General features: G+C 37.5%; 1 protein-coding gene across 4 annotated transcripts in view; it reads right to left on the bottom strand.

The window, feature by feature from the left end:
- Positions 1-49: 49 nt before the first annotated feature.
- LOC113039891 (DENN domain-containing protein 1B-like) overlaps positions 50-21,091 on the bottom strand; it is a 99,313-nt gene continuing 78,271 nt past the window's right edge. For all 4 annotated transcript variants that reach the window (XM_026198044.1, XM_026198046.1, XM_026198043.1 and 1 more), the window contains 5 exons: positions 18,878-18,934; positions 16,375-16,461; positions 5,535-5,620; positions 5,161-5,377; positions 50-4,786 (listed from right to left, as the gene is read on the bottom strand). In XM_026198044.1, the coding sequence (XP_026053829.1) occupies positions 4,196-4,786; positions 5,161-5,377; positions 5,535-5,620; positions 16,375-16,461; positions 18,878-18,934 (1,038 nt within the window). In that variant the 3' untranslated portion in view covers positions 50-4,195. The remainder of the gene's footprint in view (positions 4,787-5,160; positions 5,378-5,534; positions 5,621-16,374; positions 16,462-18,877; positions 18,935-21,091) is intronic.

The raw sequence follows: 21,091 nt of genomic DNA, 5'->3' as shown, positions 1-21,091 counted from the left end.
TTAATAAATAACAAATCCAGCGTTTAGTGGTCAAATGAATCCACCCAGGTAAGTTGTATAGACATATAATTTATTTCAGTTCACAGTGCTTACAGTGGTACCAGTAGTTCCTGTAATAACACATTAGACTGTCTTAATTTGCACTTAAAAACGATTTAACTGCTCAGAGTTCATCCAGCTTCAGTCACTCAAAAGCATTTCAACCACCACAAACTAAACTGAGATTCCATATTCACCTACCAGCAAACATTCAAGAAAATCAAGCATGATTTGTGTCTTTTATCATATTGAATCAGCTATACAGACATTTTGTGTAAAAAAAAAAAGTTGAATGTGTTGAACATTCAGAAGCAGTTTGGAGCGTCCAGTGATTCATCTACAGCAGCTCGTTACTTAATTTACAAAATAATTCAACAGCAAAACAGATGAAAAATTAAGAATGTCACAATACTACAATGTAAGAATGTGTGAATGGTACCATAAAAGCTGAACAATACCAAAAAAAATACCATATAACTTTACGACAAAAATGCACATCAATAACGAGTAAGAAGAAAAAGATTTTGGATAGCATTTTCCTTAATATATGTGGTGACTATCTAGTTTCATTTAGTGTTTAAATTGAAACAGCTGGTTAACAGTAACTGGATCAAATTGAATGTAACTAAGCAAAATAGTATAATGACTGTTTTCATACAGGTTTCCCCAAAATCTACACAGTTCATCAAAAAGTTTCTACGCTGCTACATTAACTGTGACCAGATTTCAAATAAGGCTAAACAACATTAAAAATTATCTCTACTTTAATAACAAATATGTCAATTAGATAGAAAAACGTGTTAAATATATTTTCAAGGCAACATTTAAGCTATTCTGAATTTTCAGTCATTACCAAAGACAAATATCAAGAAGTTATTCAAAAAATAGAGCACACTTAAAGACATGTACGACAATGACAAACCAAACTGTACATGTTTTCTAAATACACAGTATCAAATAGAATAGAGACAATATGCAGAGAATGCAATGTAAAACTTATCACATGGTCATTGTAAAACGCTTCGGATGAGTTCCTGTGCACTTGATTGGTATTGAACAGGCTGATGGTCTTTCTCGTGTCAACAATATATCTATAAACAGGTTATTAGGAATTTTAAAAAAAAAAGAGATTTTCTACTATTATTTATAATTATACAATATTTCAGGTTTCGGTTTGAGTACCAATACTATGTGATTTAGAAACCATGATTAAAAACTAAACTAAATACTATAGTACCAGTAATACATATAAGTTCTGTTCTAAAACCAAAACTTGGCATTATGTGCATTAAGGTGCAGCTATATTTACCATTATTATTATGGATTCAAAACGCTGATCAACAGAATGTTGATTGATTTTAAAGTGACTTCAGAGTGAGCTTTGGTTCATATGTCACAACACTATTGACAGTGGACCTTTTTTTTGCCCAAAAAAACCTTTACCAATAAAAATCTGCTGTCTATGAGGAGTGTATTAAATCAGTTAGGTATGAGATTTCATTTATGAGTTAGAAGGCATCTGCCTATCATTTTAAACAATTATTCAAGTAGATGAACTCAGTTAAGGCACAACCTCTCATTTATATAGGAATGGGGGTCAATTTCATTTCCAAACTTTCCTTACGTTGATGATTGTTAAAAATAGTACACATACTGTATATCTTCCTGTTTACAAGAAATACCTAGGCAAAGTTTAACGAATATGGAAGCTTCCTGTTTCTGCCACAGGTTTAAAAAAAAAAAACAGAGAGAGAGAGAGAGAGAGAAAAAAGGTAATTGTGATCTTTTCTCACAATTCATGTTACTTCTTTGCGGGACAAAGAAAATTACTTTTTTCCTCAGAACTCACCCTTCGCAAACAAACGCGACGGAGCAAAAAGAAAACGACAACATGGTACTTCAGGTATCAAGTCTCAGTTTTCAAATTTTGTCATTTTGTAAGAAATTCAAACAATAAATACTGTTTTGTGGCTCTTTAATGTTTCGTGACCGATCGTTGTAGTGCCTCAGTTAAAGCGGCACGTGAAGCGATCATTTCTTCCGCTTTACTAGTTAAAGCACAAAATAAACATGAACGAACATCGGAAACATGTCAGTATATGTTTGGTGGATAGAAGCTTCCATAGAATAGCTATTTAGCCACAACATCTTGCATTTCACCTTTTACTTCATTTATTTTTCATATGCATATTATCAGTGTTGACGTTGCGACACCAACAACATGTCCTGTATGTCTTGTGTGTACCGAGCAAAAACTAAACTAGACTAAAGCCAAGAAACCCTAGTTTGTATTTAATAGGGGTTTTACAAAGAAAATAAATAACAATGGCAATTTAAGTTTATTGATAACACTGATTTTGCATAATTCATCGGGGCATCTGATTTGTTCAAAGGCTGACGCATATATTGTTTCAGGACAGCTTTGAGTTCAGCCGCTACGTTAAGAAGCCTAGCTTGATTTAAGACGGGGTCCTAAACTTTGAATGTTTTTACAGCCATATCGTTACCACAGCAGATTACACAGGAGGGGTGAGGAGAGTCATTAAAGTGTCAGACAGAATGGCACATGTCCTAAATCACTCTGCTCAATGACCTAAATAACTCATCAGCCACTAAAGAAACAAGTGCTGGATCTAATAACCACTTCCTGTTTGGTGTAGCAGTACAGTTTTGAAGGCGACATCCACAATATAGTAGGTGAAAAATGGCACACGAATAGTAGTACGACTGTTTTCATCATATTTATAAAACAACTCTTTTAACCCCCCACCCAAAAAAAAAAAAAAAAAATATTACTCACTAATTCTTGCAAATTTTTAAAGGGCACATTCAGTCGATCATTTAATATCCCTTGAAGCCACGGAAGACGAGTCGCAAATGGCAGTGAAACGACGCAAACATTGTAAGTCACATGACAATGACAAAAGGGCGGATGTAGTACTACACGCATTCATACTATAGAGCAGTGGTTCCCATCCCTGGACCTGGAGGCACCCCAAAACTGCACATTTTGCATGTCTCCTTTCTCTGACACACCGATTTCAGGTCCTGGAGTCTCTACCGATGAGCTGATTATCTGAATCAGGTGTGTCTGATTAAGGAAACATGCAAAACGTGAAGTGTTGGGGTGCCTCCAGGACCAGTGTTGGGAACATGCTTTTTTGGCTGCAGAATTTGTCCCTCATAAAATATAGTAGATACTCAGTATGTAATTTCGGATGCATCTAGTTTATGATAATGCTGCTACAGCACCTCTTGTGGCAACGCTGAGAATGCAATACGTAGTTGTTACGTTACAAATGTTACAACTTTGTGTGAAATTGGGCTTGTTAGCTAGAAGCGTTCAGGTTATCGTACTTGCGTTGAGTATATTTCTGGCCATTGTACAGAATAAGATAGGGGGTTAAAATATATTTATTTATCAGTAACAAGTGTACTGCTTTTTGCACTGGCCATCAGCAGCACCTGCATTTTCACAATTAAATATCAATATACTAAGTTAATTAGTTCTAACATAATTGGAATTTTGATTTTGTCTAAGAAATTAAAATGCTAACATCTCATCTTGGATAACAGCATAAACCTGAGATGTGTGTTGAAAAAATACTTTTTTTTTTTCCCCTCAAAAATAGCAAATTGAGAACCAGTTATACACTTGCCTAGATAAATATCTCTTTATAAGACGCATTGGATACAAAAGATAGTGATAGTAGTTAGCAAGCTATAGTGGCACAGTTTGGAAATACTGTGTAAAAGCAAATTAAATCTGTTTAAGGTATTATATGAAGCTGAGATTTGCTCGCTATTTAAATACTTTTGTACGATTTAGTAAAATACACAGTGGGAAATCTGTTCCTCATCACAGTGATTTATCGAAACAGTGATTTGAAAGTGCAATCAGCTGCCCAAATAATTAAACTGGATGTTGAATGCTGACATAAATCCCTTTAAACCAAATTTTCGTCCTTTCCAACAACCAGTTCTGAATGATACCGTTTGTTGTTTTGGACCGAATGTAAGAAATAAGAGGACCGAACATTCACATTAACTACAAAACACCTTTGCAAACACTTCATGCAAAGAGTGCTGGTGTGGCATCAGAGGAAGGCGTGACTATGAAAAGAGAAAGGTTAGACGTGAGTGTTGTGCCCTTTTCTCAGGATTTGTCCATGCTGGTGTTGTTTCTGATGAGTGTGAACTCCTGGTTGCTTTTGAGGGCCATGCTCATGCGACACATGGACTCGATCTCCTCCAGTAAGCCCGTCTCCTGAGTCTCATTCCCTCTTTCTTCCATATTTTTCTCCTTGAGCTGTTTTTTCCTCTCCCACGGAACAAGGACCAAAGGTTGTCCACTTGCTGCCTTCTGCTGGGCATGTTCCTGGGACGGCCTCTGGGTTCTTCTTCTAGAAAGGACCTTCTGTCGGGAAAGGCTGCGGCTTGCTGGTGGTCGGTTGTCTGGTCTCAGCTGGGAACTGCTGGGTTTGTCCGTGTCAAGAGGTACCAAGAGTTGAACTTTGGGTGTCTCAGGGAGAGAGTTCCTCGGGTTCTCTTCATTGTTGAGATCATTGGCAATGGGAGGACAGACAGGAAGGGAACGGGAGCTGGCTTGGCGTCGAGGCGAAGGTGGGAGATGTTTACCATTGATGGCGCTGTCGTCTTGACCCATATTCCATCCGACTTGTTCTCCATTTTCTACTTCACAATCGACCTGAGAAGAACTACTTCCCAGCGGGGACTTGCAATTTTTCTGGAAACAGTACAAATGACAAGCTCACAAGACCATGCCGTTGTTTATGCACACAAAGCTTTGAAGTTAACCTAAAATCAGTACCCTTTATACTTCTAATATTATCTTCTGAAACTATCTAATTTAAAACATTTGGAATAACTCCAACTAATTCCAAACTTGTTATTTCATGCTGAATTAAAAAAAAAAAAGTTACATATATACATATATATATATATATATATATTTTTTTTTTTTTTAAATATAAAAATGCAATTAAATCAACTAAATAATCAATAAATGAAATTAAATAATAATTGAAAATAAATTAATAAATACCAATTATCAATAAATAAATCTAAATTGAAAAAACTAAAATAAAAGGCATCCCTCACCGTGGGATTGTCTAGGTCTTCGACTGATCTGAAAAAGTCCAGACTCTTGGCGGCAGACATTCGTCCTTGTTTAATGTGGGATGTACTGAGAGAGTCCAAAATCTCCTCCAGCAGGTTCATCTGGCCCGTCTGACTAACTTCAGACTGAAACTCTAAAACAGAGTCATCACTGTCTTCATTGAATAATGCCACTTCCCCGCTGTCCTCAGAGGATATTCTGCCCACACACACGCAAACACACACACACACAAGTTGTTATCTCAAAAGCCATGTGGGAGAAAAAAGCACCAGAGGGCAGTGTTGCATTGACAAATGGAAGATGTTTACCCATAAAAGGTTTGGAAAACATACTGTAATCTAATTCAAACCCTTACCTGCTGGCTGTGTCATCATTGTTGTCGTTGTTATAACCCTCCGGAAAACACAGGCTCATGTGTGGAGACGACTTTGGATTTTGACGCTAAAACAGAAGACCGACACATTTAAATCCCACCTAATCTACTAAAGCAACACATTTCCTGAAAGAAACTTTGTATCTCATGTCCTCATTACAGAGCGACAACATTAATTCCTGTCCTTGACATAGGTGCTCGTTCTGCTAATCCCTCTGCTTTTATAACGCACCTGTGTAACGCGTTTAATTGGCAAATTAAAGAATTTAAGTATTATAGGGCACAGCTTCAAGCTGCGGCCCCAGGCTTTAGGGTTTGCCATTAACTAGCCATCCACGATGTGAACATGCACATGCCCGCCACTCACTAAAGTAGCCCATAACCCGCCGTTTGCCACATTATCAAAGCACGCTACTAAACCAAAGCCCTTTTAAAGAGCCCAAGGTGCGAGAAAAACGTCACGCTACGTTGCCAACCGGACGGGGTGGATATGGTCAAATCTTGCCATAATGGCTCGGCTAAGGAGCTTCTTTCCATCTTGGATATCGCTGCCTGATGAATGGGTTAACGGCCACCCCGTCCATAAAAATAGCTAAGAGATGTGTGTACTGAACACTTTGCCATTGGAATAAACAGAAACACATGTTGGGCGCTGATTGCCCCACTCGCTAGTAGCCGGCAGCTATAATGAAAGCGATTACGGGGGGTTCAGGCCTTGAATCCTCCAAAAGGCTTTAATAGATTCCTGTGTCAGGGTCATAAATCTGGCCGGCAAGCCACTTTGGCTCAAGTGAAGGGGCTGGATGCACCTGCGGAACTGTGTCACATTCATTTGGTGTCGGCGGGGTGTGTATGTGTGTTTGCCCTGCAACACTGTTTGCAGTTATGTAGTCCCTTGAGTTGCGGAGCAGGCCGTGTTGTTCAGAGAGGCGCTTTCTACGAGCAGAGGTGTTTATTAAAACAAGGTGAGCGCAAGCCCTCTGCAGGATGGCAACACCAGGCCTGAATCTCAAACACCTACCGCAACAAAAAAGCAAACTCTCAGCAGATACAGTCATGTGTATGCACTAAAAATCTGAAGAGACGGCAAGTTAGCTAAATGCTAACTATTTCAAAACGCTGATTCATGGGATTCATTTTTATTCAGCTAAACTGTGAGCTTTGAGATCGTCTGCAGAATAATCTTAACATTAAAAAACCTTATGTAAATATGAGTAGTTAGCTTGTGCAAAACCTGCAGATACAATGCTAGAATGGTTAAGTCACTGATTAGGGGTTGCTAATATGTTTTTAGCATGTTGCTACGCAGTGGCTAGAGTGTTTTGGGTAGTTTCTTACTGAACCAAATCAAATGAAGCCCATACTTAGTGTTGTCAGTGTGAAAGAGTAGTAATAGTCATGCTAGTCGTAGCAAATGGCTAATTACACTTCAAGACAACACAGCAGAGGATCCTGGGAAATATGACAAAATCAGGCCTAAACTTGATCAAAACTCCATTCTTTCGTTTTCTCAACACATTCAGTTGAGAAAAGAAAAGAAAAAATAGAAAGAAGAATAATCGATTTGTCAGCTAACTGGTTTGCCGCCACATTGCCATAGTTGTTCTAGTACATTGATTTGTGGTTGCTAAAGTGTTTGGACAGTTTCTGCAATTTTGTTGCTATGCAGAAACTAGGGTAAGTGAAAATAAGTTTATATTTGAAGTTATGGGTTAGTAAGGTTGCATGATTAATGCAAGACTTAAAGCTAAAAAATAGTTGAAACCATTTTTAAAAAAAAATTAAGGCCGTCAAGTATTAATATTGTATTATTATTGACATAATATTGTAATTTTTCAGTAGTACTGTAAAATAAAATAAAACAACAACAACAATTATTATCTTAGCAACTCAAATTTTCTATTACAATGTACTGTAGTGTATTTACTTTTTTTAAACTTTTTTTATATTGAGTAATAATAATAATAACAGTCATCATCATAATAACAATTATTATTAAAACCATACTGACATCAGTCACAGTTTTTTTTGGCCAAATTATGCAGCCTGAAAAATACATACATAAATACACGCACATACATAGATACGTATATACAAAAACCTGCAAATTGTTTGTTCAATCGTAATGGTAATAGCAATGCTTCTCTTTGCAAATCACTAATTATGCTCTAGGATGACAGAGCAGAGAATGCCGGGAAGTAACATTAAGACAAAATCGCCTCTAAACATTACCGTCACTTCATTCTTTCCAAAGTAAGTCGTGAAACAAAGTCAAAAGCCTGGAAAAGAATCAGGATATGAAATAAAATAATAAAAGCCATTCGAGCCACTGTTCCGAGACGGGCCAAAACTGCTGATTTGGAAAACAAGCAGACATGTGCCTATTTGCTTCTTTTACGTGTACCCTAAATCAGCACAGACATATTGAGCCGCCACAGGTCAGCATCTGCTCCTTAAACTGCCTGTTCAAATCCACACGGAAAATGGGCTGTCTTCAGTCAAAGCGGCGAGCAGACATCACGCTCTTCAACGGAGACTTTAAAAGCATTTAAACTTCATCTCTCTTGTCGGGGCCGGCCGTTTAAGAGAAAAATCCCATTTTGCTTCTAGCGTGGCCAAGTTGTAAGAAGCGGCAACAGGGCTTTACATTGCAGCCAATCGTCTCGTCAATTTAATAGCCAGGCTTGCATTATATATTTCATATGCTATTTCAGACCAGGCACTGATCTCATGCTCTTGGCAGGATATGGAAAGGGAAGATATGCCTGGAAAATGCAAACAAAACCCCTGCGCCTCCAAGCCAAAATTTAAGCCAGCATCTGCTGAGCTATTCAAGCAGTTCCCCTTTAAACAAAGCCCAGGACCCCTTCTCAGGCAACTTCCCTCCAATTGGCTCCGGCTGAAAGCAACTTTCCGAATATCAGAGAGCAGGAGAGCACAAGAAAGAGTCTGGACGTGTACGTCGCTTGCGAGCATCCAGTAGGTGGCACTTTAGTTACAGCCGAGAGGGTTTTCTCCCCCTCCTGTGAGCTTTTTGCATCTCCATCTCATCGTAGTCTCATGCAGATGTGCGGCTTCTCTGTTTGCAGCGAAACGTCCACCGGCCAAAAGCGATTTCTCTCCATTTGTTCGTCAATGTTTTTTGACACCCAACGAATCCATCTCGACGCTGGCAGTCCTCCAGACCTACGCGGTTTCACAAAGCTCTCACTGGGAGCTCTATCTCACACGTTCTCACATTCACGCATCCGTACAAATAGCCATGAACCTGCGTGAGATGAGTTTCGAAAGAATAAGCCACATCTAAATGTAATTTCCTTACGAAAAGACATGGATGTAGATATAAACGCATTTAGAGAACTTCAACTTATATGGCTCATCTTTTATTGAAATGGATACTCAAAGGGATTTTGTTTTTTTTGAATACAAAAATGTTTTCTTTGAAATATATTGTACAATATGTGCAAGAACATGTATTATATGAATATCACTGTTAAATTGACAGCTGTTGTGGCATAATTTTGATTATACATTATTACTTCATAATTGACATTTCACTACTAAAAAAATTATAAATACATGTTTACATTGAGACACAGTGGAAGTGAGTGGAATCTGTGAACAGTAAAATACTCAGTTTCAGCCAATAGTACAGCCATTAAATGTGTTAAGTTAAATCCAATTTTACTTCGCGACAACTAAATTTTGTTTCGTTTTTAATTATATTGTAACAACTAAAACCCTAAAAATCTTTTTTTTGACTTTGAAGCTCATATGATACATACGTTTTAACGATAAATTTATGTAAGGGATTTATAAGCTTAATGTCTTTACATTTCTGCTGTTAAATCCCCCAAAATGATTCCCATTCACTTTCAATGTAAGTTCTGCACCGTAACCTTGATTATAATTTATTTATGTACTTTTTAAGAAAACGAGACATGAGTCGGAATTTTACATTTTGACCACAAATGCACTTGAATGAGCTTAACTGGTTTTGAACATGGAATATCTCTTGAAGAAAGTAAATCAGATTAATTTTGATTCCACGACTTGAAGAGTTGCGCAGCTGTAACGTAATCATGTTTACAGTGGTCACTGCTTAGGGCGGTATGTAAATGAAGGTGGAAGCTCATAAGCCGGAGCAGGAAGTGTGTATGAATTATACACAACTTGAACAGAGCTTTTTGGACTCTTTAATATGCAGCGCTGCTGAACTGGCCACGGCTATAGGGGATCCATCTGCCGGCTTCATCCAGAGAGCGTGTGTGTGTGTGGAGTCATTCCCCAGAGGCTGTGTGCCACTCAGAGGAGGCAGCCGCAACACACACACACACACCCATAGCTTCAGTCGCGGGGAATAAGCAGGAGATAGAGATCAGCTCCACTCTGCCCCAGGCCCTGCTACTGACACCCAGTCTGGCTTTCACAGACCCTGAGGCCGGACCTGAACACCAGCCCCTTATACTGTACGCCGCAGTGAGCCAGACTCCGAAAATACAGCTCAACTTTTCTGTGAGTGCAGCAAAGTGTTGTTATAGCGTTCGTGAAAGTGCACTGAACTTATAAAACAAATAGAATCAAAATAAAAACATAGTATAATATTAATAAGAACAACAACTATAAAAGATACTTTATTCTAACGTATCCTTGTCACACTTTACAGGTACACTGTTAGAAATGTCTGTAAATTTAACAGTATTTAACTGTAAAATGAACTGTATTTTACTGTAGGACAGTTATACAGCATATTACTGTATTTTAAAGTTACATTTTGGGGAATACCCTCTTGGCGACACTAAATTACAGTATTTTTAATTTACTGTAAATCTAAATACAGTAAAGAAAAAATGAGCGCGAAACCTGACCAATCACAGATCAAGTTTTATTTCCCACTTGGAGAAAGAACAAAACAAGACACACAGATGCGAAAAGAACCAGTCAGATGCAAAGGTGGGTACAAATATTACTTCTTTTACTTTAAATATATTATATCTTTGGTTTAACTAAAACAAAAATATAAATAAAAAAAACGCTGCCACTGTATGGCGCGCAGTCACCTCACATTTATGCTAGAGCTAGAGAGAGTTGTGGTGACACTGTGCAAACATTCATATTTCTTTCCTTTCTTTCCCTTTTCTGAACGTTTCACCGTCAAAATATGGACATTAACGGGTCTCTGCCTTGGGTTTGACCACTCCAGGAGCTGGTGAGTGTTCATGTCAACTGTTAGCCGAACAACAAAGCTTTCGTGGATTTAGCTTAAAGTCAGTCAGATTTTTTCCCGCTATTATCGCTTGCTGTTAACTGATTACCCCATATAAATGCACGTCATGCTTGTAGTGCTAGAGTAAACCCGCAATGTTCGTGTCGTGTGCAAACACTGGCGTCTCTGTGGAGACATTATACGCCTTTATTAATCATGCCAAAGGGCATAAAAACACGGCGAATTTAAGGTTTTCGAGTGCAGTTCCTGAATGCTCATACACTTTCCGAAGCCTCTCCGCCCCTCAGTCTCACATTTAACGTTACCGCAAACACATAAAGTTAAGGAAACTAAACAAATATGTCTACTTCAAATGTAACATTTGTTCTGTACATCAGCATCGGGAGAATAACATAATCTCGTTCGCGAAAATGCGCCGCAAATGGCACAGAACACAATGGAAATGTTTTCAGGGGACCCCAGTAAGTGACGAACCCGACTGTGTACATCCAATGCGATCAACGGCTGTCCGAATTCACTCACTCGTTTTCATTCACAGCTTCAAGTGAACCGTATTAGTGGACTAATGTAGAAATGAGTGAATGAGTGTTAAGGGGGCGATTTCGGATTTAGCCAACGTAATTTCCTCATTATTTTAACCTGGGATGTTCTCGTGACAAAGCAGCATGGTGTCTATCAGCTTAATAGCTGTACTTAGGACACAAATGTCTTATTATTGCTGTTAACATAACTGTTGCAAATAAATACATTTTATACAAAAAAAGTTTTCGTAATATGCTTTATTTATCTGTGTGTGTCTCAACTTTAAAATTAGCTGTTTCATCTTTGGAACCTACATTACCTTACATTTCTTACCTATGAAACTTATTTAAACATAACATTACAATTTTTTTTACAATGTTACTAATGTATAGATTAATATCTCACCCTCATGTTCTTTTTACATTTTTTATATTGTATATAAAGTTGTATGTCATAAATATGTAATCTCTGTATTTTTTGCAAGAAAACAAAAGTAGACGTTGAGTACTAAACATGCTCCATCCGGGTTCGTCACATATTGGGTCCCCTGGAAATATTTCCGTTGTGTTCTGTGCCATTTGCAGTGCATTTCTGTATTTGGTTGTGTTGTGAGTATTTGGTTGTTTTGTTAGACATTTTTCACATCAAATGATCTAACTTTTTTTTCTGTTATGTAAAGGTTAAATGATAACCCTGACAACAGCAAGTGCTCCTCAAAGTTCCACGTCATCAAAAGAAGTGGGAAGATGGTGCAAAGGAAGAACTCTGGTCTGAACCCTCATGTATCCTCCTTCATTAAAGGGATAGTTCACCCCAAAAATTAATTCACCCATTAATAAATCACCTTCATGTCGTTCCAAACCTGTGAGGCCTCCATTTATCTCCTCTGTCCCTCCATTGAAGCTGTGTGTTCGGTCTGCTGTCCATGTCCAGAAAGGTAAGAAAAACATCATCAAAGTAGTCCATGTGACATCAGAGGGTCAGTTAGAATTTTTTGAAGCATCGAAAATACGCTTTGGTCCAAAAATAGCAAAAACTACGACTTTATTCAGCATTGTCTTCTCTTCCGTGTCTGTTGTGAGAGAGAGTTCAAAACAAAGCAGTTTGTGATATCCGATTCGCGAATGAATCACTCCATGTAATTGGATCCTTTTGAACCAGTTCACCAAATCGAACTGAATCATTTTAAACGGTTCGCATCTCCAATACGCATTAATCCACAAATTACTTAAACTGTTAACTTTTTTTAATGTGGCTGACACTTCTGAGTTCAAACAAACCAATATCCCGGAGTAATTCATTTACTCAAAAAGTACACTGACTGAACTGCTGTGAGGAGAGAACTGAAGATGAACACCGAGCTGAGCCAGATAACGAACAAAAGACTGACTAGTTCACGAGTCAGCCACATTAAAAAAGTTAACAGCTTAAGTAATTTGTGAATTAATGCGTACTGGAGACGCGAACAGTATAAAACGATTCAGTTTGATTTGGTGAACTGGTTCAAAAAGATTCGGTTACATCGAATGATTCATGAACTGGATATCACAAACTGCTTTGTTTTGAACTGTCTCACAACAGACCCGGAAGAGAAGACAATGCTGAATAAAGTCATAGTTTTTGCTATTTTTGGACCAAAATGTATTTTCGACGCTTCAAAAAATTCTAACCGACCCTCTGATGTCACATGGACTACTTTGATGATGTTTTTCTTACCTTTCTGGAGGGACTGAGAGCTCTCGGACTAAATCTAAAATATCTTAAACTGTGTTCTGAAGATAAACGGAAGTCTCACGGGTTTGGAACGACATGAGGGTAAGTTATTAATGACCTAATTCAGATTTTTGGGTGAACTATCCCTTTAAGGAGTTTTTGGATTTCATCTGGCAAAACTATTAAGCTACTAAGAGCAAATACATTCTACACAGGAGTTTTCTGAATTAGTAAATTTTTAAGATTGTTCTTATGACTGAATCTGTTCATGTCTGTTGTTTTAAAATGCTCTTAATATGAAACTTTTATGTATAAATGAAATGTATTCAAGTTTTTGGAAAACTGAAAGTACAATCTGCAAGAATATTAAAATGTTATTTCAAGTATTACAATTTAACTATTAAACCAATAAAAGAAGTTAAACAGTCTTTTGTTTCTTTTTATAGTTTTTACTACTGAGACATGAGACCTGTTGAAATACAATAATTTGTAAAGTTTTACAATACATAATAAAAGTGAACCAATTACAGTAAATTTCACAGTGTAAAGTAATATTTTATTGTATTAAAATATATAAAAGGAGAAAAAAAACATAATTGTGTTTTACAGTAAAAAAATATATTACTGCAAATACATTTACAGCAAGTTAAATGGTACTGTAAATATGAATACAGTATTTTTACTGTAAGTTTAATTTACAGTAAGTTACTGGCAAACTGCTGCCAGTAAGTTACTGTAATTTCTACAGGAAATTTTTTACAGTGTACTTACTATTATAATAACAACAAATTATGCATAATTACTTGCAATTGACCCTAAGCCAAATCCTAATCAAATATTGTGAGTACATGTAGTTCGTTATTATTACACAGTATTTTAATATATAATTACACTGTAACAAAGACACCTTAAAATAAAGTGTAACCAAATACCTACACACACACACACACACACACATATATGTACATACACACATTAATTACTTGACGGATTGTTTTTAATGTTAAATATATTTTTTTTCATAGTCATTGATCAAAATGAATATATCCATTAAATTCTGATTGGTTGGTTGCATTCTTCACTTTAAATTTCAATCTAAGGCTAAACCGTTTTTGTTTTCCCAGGCAACTGATTTCCCTCATAACCGGAGCTGGTTTCATTCCTCTCGTGTAACCCTGTCTTTCTTCTCACATAATGAAAGAAATTCAACCTAAATCAATATTTCATAATCCATTTATTTATTTATAACGTAAAGTATTTTATTGCATTGGGGTCCTGATCACCTTGCCTGGGTTTATTTTAGGTCCTAAAAAAGATCTAGGTAGGATTGTTTACAATAATTCTCCTTTTCACTTCACAGATGATCATTGAATGTTTCCTAAAAAAATGTATATTAAATAAACTAAAGCACTTCCACGAGCGCTCTCATATTTTTAGACATGAACACGGTTAATAGGATGCTTCAGGTCTCATTATACTCTAGCATTTCTCCCGTTTTAATGAACACCAGCAGAAGTCCGTTAAAGAAACGAGCGTGCTGGCCTGGCGCTGAGACCCCCGTCACCCGGTGCTCTTTTGTTCTCTGTTAGACGGTAACGATGACTGAACGGCGCAGCGGATTGATTTACTCATTGATCGCGTGGAGGTTCTTTGTGGCCGCCGCATCCACTCTGGTGCACAAACAGCAGAACATGCGCATGTATGTGATGAGTCTGAGAGCTGTGATAAAGCCCAGGGATTCCTCTGGGACGGGTGAGTGGAGGGAGTCAACCGCCACCTTAAGAAAAGCCCTAATTGGAGGACCTCCGTCTCCACACCTTTTCATACCACCTATTCCCATTCTCTTCAGCTCTCCCTGACAACAAGGATGCAGCTAATAGCCGCGTTAATTAAGGGCTGGATAGAAAGTTAGCGGTTGTGATGGTGTGCAGGCGGGGAGGGATCAGACCAGCCGTGGCTTTTGTCCAATGCCCTTCACACGAGGGCCGTGGAGGTGTGAGCATGTAAGGGTACAAGAGCCGGCTGTTCATGCCGGAAGTGTAGCGGAAGTGAGATATTTTTACAGCTAATCAACACTTGCACCCTTCAGCTCGGCATTCTTGATCAACATTCATGTTGCTGAGCTACGGTGGTTGAAAGCCTCAATATAGAGGCTGAATATTTAGCAAAGGTACTTTTAATGATACTGGCGGACAGCTAATGAATGTGTGTCTGAGTAGGCAATTTATAATTGGTATGGACCTGGACTTTTTTTATATAAATGAAAAGTGAACGTGCAGTTTGTGAATGCTGGACACTTGTTGACTGCTCTTCGTTTTACTCTCTGGTCTAATACATTAAATATATAAATTAGCATACTATCCATGCATATACATATATATATATATAGCTGTCAAATAATTAATCACGATTAATTGCATCTGAAAGTTTTCAATTGCATAAAAGTTTTTTTTTGCATTAGTTTTGGTTTGACTATATATATATATATATATATATATATATATAGTGCAACAGAGAGAGAGAGAGAGAGAGAGAAAGTGTGTAAGTTAGGTTGAAGAAGAGGGCAGATCGATGCAGCAAGGGCATTATGGGAGTCCCTGGGCACATGGCCTCATGGTAATAGGTGTCAGTATGAGGGACAGAATAGGAAGATACATGTGTGTTTGAGCTTTTTGGGGATAAAAGGTGTGTTAGGGTGAATGTAACCTACAGCTGCCCAGTTATAACTAGGACACCATTTATAGAGCCTGAATAAAATGCTATGAAAAACAGCAGTTTTCTAAACACATCTAAAGATGACATGCCTATTCAGTATGATCTACACCAGTATATTTAAGTTCAGGGGTCCTACCTCTCTTCCAATCAGAACAGAGCTCATTTACATACAGATCTTAAAGCTACAGTAACATGAAAAAGCATTCCTTTCACTTAAGGCCAGATGGAGGATGAACAGCGGCTTTTAAACGCTAGAATGGTGTAAGCTACAGTCTTTATACATAAAGTTATTGATACATCAAAGCCGAATCCTTGTTGCCAGTCCAAAAACTGGTTTTGTGAAACAACCGCGGCCTATTTCGAGTGGAAATGGAGGCAGGCCAGTGAATAGTATGAATCCAGGCCACCTCCTGCGTCTATGGGGGGCTCACCGCTTCCCTGCCTGGGCTTGGCAACACATCACTGCATCGCACACGCAAGACACACACTACACACGGCCGCTTTAGCCACAGCTGTCAATCAAGCCGCCCCACGTCGGCTCGGACTTACTGGTGTGCAAATGGACGCTTCTTTCAGGAGGCGGACTGTCCGTGAACCCCTTCCATGTGTGTGTGTGTGTGTTTGAAAGAGTGTGTACGTGCTCACCGCTTTCCTCTGAAGTCTCCTGGGTGAGAGGCTTTTAGTGCTGGTGGGAGAACCTGCACGGTACGGGCTTTCCTCCTCTTCAGCATCCTGTCAAGAATCAAAGAGAGAGAGGAAAACTGTAAATTCATGCATAGTACTTATGTACCCAGTTTTCAACTTTACATTCTTTAAAAAAATTTAAGTTCTAATGAAAAATACAAATATTTTGATTCAAATCATTAGGTTTTATAGAAAATAAATAATTTCAATAGGAATTTTTGCTATCGGAAGTCAAAAAGGCAGAATTCACTGACAATGGGTCTTTTTTATCATGAAAAATGTTGTTGTTTTTTTAGCTCATTTTTATCATGCACAATTTGTCAAGTGTGCGTTACTAGAAACGTTTTTTGATTTTGTCTTTCATTAAAGGAATAGTTCACCTGAAAAAATTTATTTTGTCATCATTGGCTCACATGTTGTTCCAAACCTAAATAAGTTTCTATCTTATGTTGCACAAAAACACAAAGACGATATTTTAAAGAAACAAACCATTGTTGGTCCCCATTGACTTCCACACTAGGGAAATAAATACTATAGAAGTCAATGGGGACCGTCAACTGTTTGATTACCAGCATTCTTCAAAATATGAAGAATACTGGCATTTTCAAAAAGATAACTCAATTTTTATTTATTTTCAGAAATCATGTTTCTTATTGTTCATTACAAGTAATCTCAATCAAACTGCAGTTGGATTGTTTTGATTAAGTATTAATAACTTACATACAGGTAATATATATATATATATATATATATATTAAAACCTGTTTAATCTCCTCAGTTGACAATGCAGAAGAAGTTGTTGTGATCATAGACTGTATGGATGTGATAACACACAAGGAGCTTTTCCCTCACCATTGTAATGTGCTGCTTTAGCGAGTTTCCATGAAAAAGTTTCAGCTGTTATTTTCCTTTCGTCCTTAAGAAGATACTTCAAAATTATCTATCCTCAATCACTTTTAGTCAGCTTTGACGAAACCCCTCTTTAATACGTCTTTTTTTAAAGTGAAAGCATCCTTGTCATCTGACATGAATACAGCACGCTGATTTGTTAAAATTGACTTAACGGTTTCTGTTCACAAACGATAAATGTTCTTGTCGGCTTCTGCAGTTAAACGTGAACTCACGATGCCTTGAAAGTAGATTAATACAGGCTTTTTTGACAAAACATTTTTAGGCTTCAGATTGCGCTATAAATAGAGATTTCTTTTTTTAAAGTGGCGTTTATCGGTTTTTGCAAATAAGCTCTTCATATCTTCTATTATGTTCAATTCAAGAAAGAAACGCATACAGGTATGGAACGACATGTGGATGAGTAAATTATGACAAAATGTCAATTGTCAATGTTATTGTGTGCAATTCTTCAGTGTGCGTAATTCAAAAAGTTTTCCAACTTCTTCCAAAATATCTTTTGTGTTTCACAGAAAAAGCAAGTAGATTTTCTCATTTATTAGGGTGCAATCACATGTATCAAATACTCTGTGGCAAAATCTTTCAATAAGAAAATTTCAATAGGAATTCACATGATTAGCGCGAGATCAAAAAGTTTCCTACACCATGGCGTTTTCTGGCCTATAAAATTCATCAGAAAATTTGAGGTTTCCCTAATGTGACCAGACATTTCCTCACTTCAGCATCTTGCTTAGAGGAAAAATTGAGAAATCACACAAAATAATTAATTAATTACTTTAATACTTTAGTAAGTTATTTCTCTAAAACACTGCTTCATGCATTGATAATTTTTTGCCTGAGAAATTTAGGTGAAACTGCCCTAATGTGACAACACCTTTCCTCATTTAAGCATCCTGCTGAAAATCGCACAAAACTTGTACCCAGTTTTATTGTGTGCAATTTGCTATGCTACAAGCCCATTTGAGCCTTGTACTGCATGATTATTTATACGAACGCATGCGCACCCAATAACACTGACTCATTTGAGCGCCGTCTTGTTCAAATCTGTTTTGGTTTAGCTGAAGCCGAGCAGACAGCAGCAGCGTATCAACTGTGAGAGGTCTCGTCTCCTCGGGGCCGTCTTTCCAAGCCCCTGGCCTGACAGTTCACGCAACAATTGCCTTATCAAAGACATCAGTGTTATGGAAACATACATCTCGTTACATTAGCTTTGAAGAAATCACTCGCTCACTGATGAAATATGCAAAAAAAATATGAAAGGTGGTGCTGGGGAGGGGGGCTGACATGACAGCCCATTGCCAGAGGCGCACTTGTTAGAAATGTACACTCCCGAACAAAGCGCTAAGCAGGTTTCACAAGCCATTTAAAACCCTGAGCGCGAGCCATGGGTGAAGTCACGTGCTCCATCTTAAACAGTGTCTGTGCATGAGCCTGTAAGAGTGTGAATGTGAGAGACGGTGAGCTGTCTATCCGGAGAGCATTTCTGGGGATCGTAGATGCTTTCGAACGCAAAGAATGTAAGGTTCTGACAGGATTAGAACTCTGAATAACTCACCTTTTGTGAAATCTTGTCCTTCATGTCACGTATTTTCCGTTTTGCATGATCTTTGGCCTTTCAAAAGAGAGAAAAGCTACTCAGTAGCTGAACGACAAAATTTGGGAAAATCAAACCATAACCAACAATGAAATGTAAAAACAAACAAACAGAGAAGTCAATCACATCAAAGGGCAGTTCACTGAAAAAGTCTAATTTTGCCATTATTTATTCACCCTCACATCATTTCAAACCTAAATGACTTTATTTCTTCTGTGGAACATAGAAGATATTCAGCTAAATGAATATCTTTTTTTTTAATTTTTTTTTTTATCTCCATAAAATGAAAGTCAAAGTGCTCCAAGGATGCACAGTTCTTCCCAAAGTTCTTCTTAATATCTTTTTTTGTGTGGCACATAAGAGGAAAAGTCATTTAATTTAGCCATTTATTAATTTAATATTTGTAATGCCTCCGGGCAGCTATTTCATGCATCCAAGACCATCCAAGTCCTATTTAAAAGACTGCTAACTGCTTGCCCAACCCACAATTAAATTACATACATGAAAATGAAGATTGGGGAAGGCCAAAATGAAGAGAGTTACAATAATCCAATCAAGATGTAACAAGTAGATGAATCACAACTTCCATATCATTCTTTGAAAGAAGATGCTTTAACTTTACAATAGAGCTCAATGGAAAAAAACAATGATATAAAATACTGGATTTTTGAAAAATGTGGGCCAAGGGAAGCATATAAAGGGAAAACAGTAAAGGACCCAAAATGGATCCCTGGGGGAATCCACACAAGACAGGTGTAAAGGATGAGGAAAAATGTCCTAAATTTACAGAAAAAGTCCTTTTCTCGAGATACGAGGAAAACCACTTTAACGCAGTGCCTCGAATAACTACCATACATTCAAGTTGATCAAGTCCAACAATACTGGCACAACACAGCATGTCGTTTGTAACTCTCCATAGAACTGACTTAGTACTGTGTAATGATCTCAAACCAGATTGAAACTCATCTAAAACACTAAAAGAATCCAAAAAAAAAGAGACAAAAATTAAAGAAATTGGTCGATAGCTACAGCACATTGCTGGGTCAAGCTGAGGTTTTTTGAGGTTGCACAACTGAATGTTTAAAACTGACCAGAACAAAACCTTTGGCTAAAGATGTGTTCACTATAGCTGTTAAAATGGGACTAATAGTAGAAAAAAACATCCTCAAAAAAACTTGCAGCAATGATATCTAATTTAGAACCAGAACACTTCATAGTAGAGACAAGATCATCTAGCTGATGTGATAAAACAAGTTGAAAGGAAAACAAACAACTTGTGGCAATTGCAAATGAAGTCATTCAGAAAGAAGAATGGAGGTTCCGATACCATCAACATTTTTTTTAAATTCTTTTTTGTTTAGTAAAATAGTTTAAAAAATCCTCAGATAATTAGACCGGCTTAACTTTAAGATATCAAAGGAAATCTTTTTTTCCAGTTTCGCTCTGCTTTCCGACACTCTTGTCTAAGAGCGCGGGTGGTTTCATGTAACCATGGCTGGTCAACACCCTTTACCCTTTTATGCTTAAGTGGAGCAACAGTGTCCAAAGCTGTAGAGCAAGCTTTATAAAATACTTCAATCAAACTTCCAGTATCTGTTTCATTAAGGATATCACTGGTAACATGTAAGGAATAATATTCAGAAAACAAATTTGCAGTGTTAGATTGAGTAACTCTAAATGTGAATGCTGAGCGAAAGTAGGTGATGGGAAAAATCATTCAGATTCAAACAAAACTGGATAATGATCAGACACACATGCCTCAATAACCTCCATATTGAAAGAGCGGAGATATGAAAACCAAATGACCCGGATATAACCAAATCCCGGACATTGCGATGCAGGTGAAAACCAGTCATTTCACTAATTTGCTAGAGAGCAAATACGTTCTCTACTCAGATTTCTCTCGTGTTCGATTTATTCATGCTGATTCAGTGGGCTGACCCAAAGAAAGCTGCATTGTTCAAAAGTGACTTTTAACTGTCATTTAACTGATTTTTTCAACAGTTACATTTTGGCGAAATTTGGAGAGAATTTAGGCAAAACTGTGACTAAATATCACTGATGTGACTGCATACCGCACTAGCGGTAACTAGTACTTCTACAGAATAACTTTAACAACCTGAAATGTAGGCCACTTTCAATTTAATTCAATTTAGAAGGAAAAACTATCAAATA

This window comes from Carassius auratus, chromosome 22 (assembly GCF_003368295.1).
Source record: "Carassius auratus strain Wakin chromosome 22, ASM336829v1, whole genome shotgun sequence".
Taxonomy (NCBI): Eukaryota; Metazoa; Chordata; class Actinopteri; order Cypriniformes; family Cyprinidae; genus Carassius; species Carassius auratus.
This window is presented reverse-complemented; position numbering and strand designations above follow the sequence as displayed.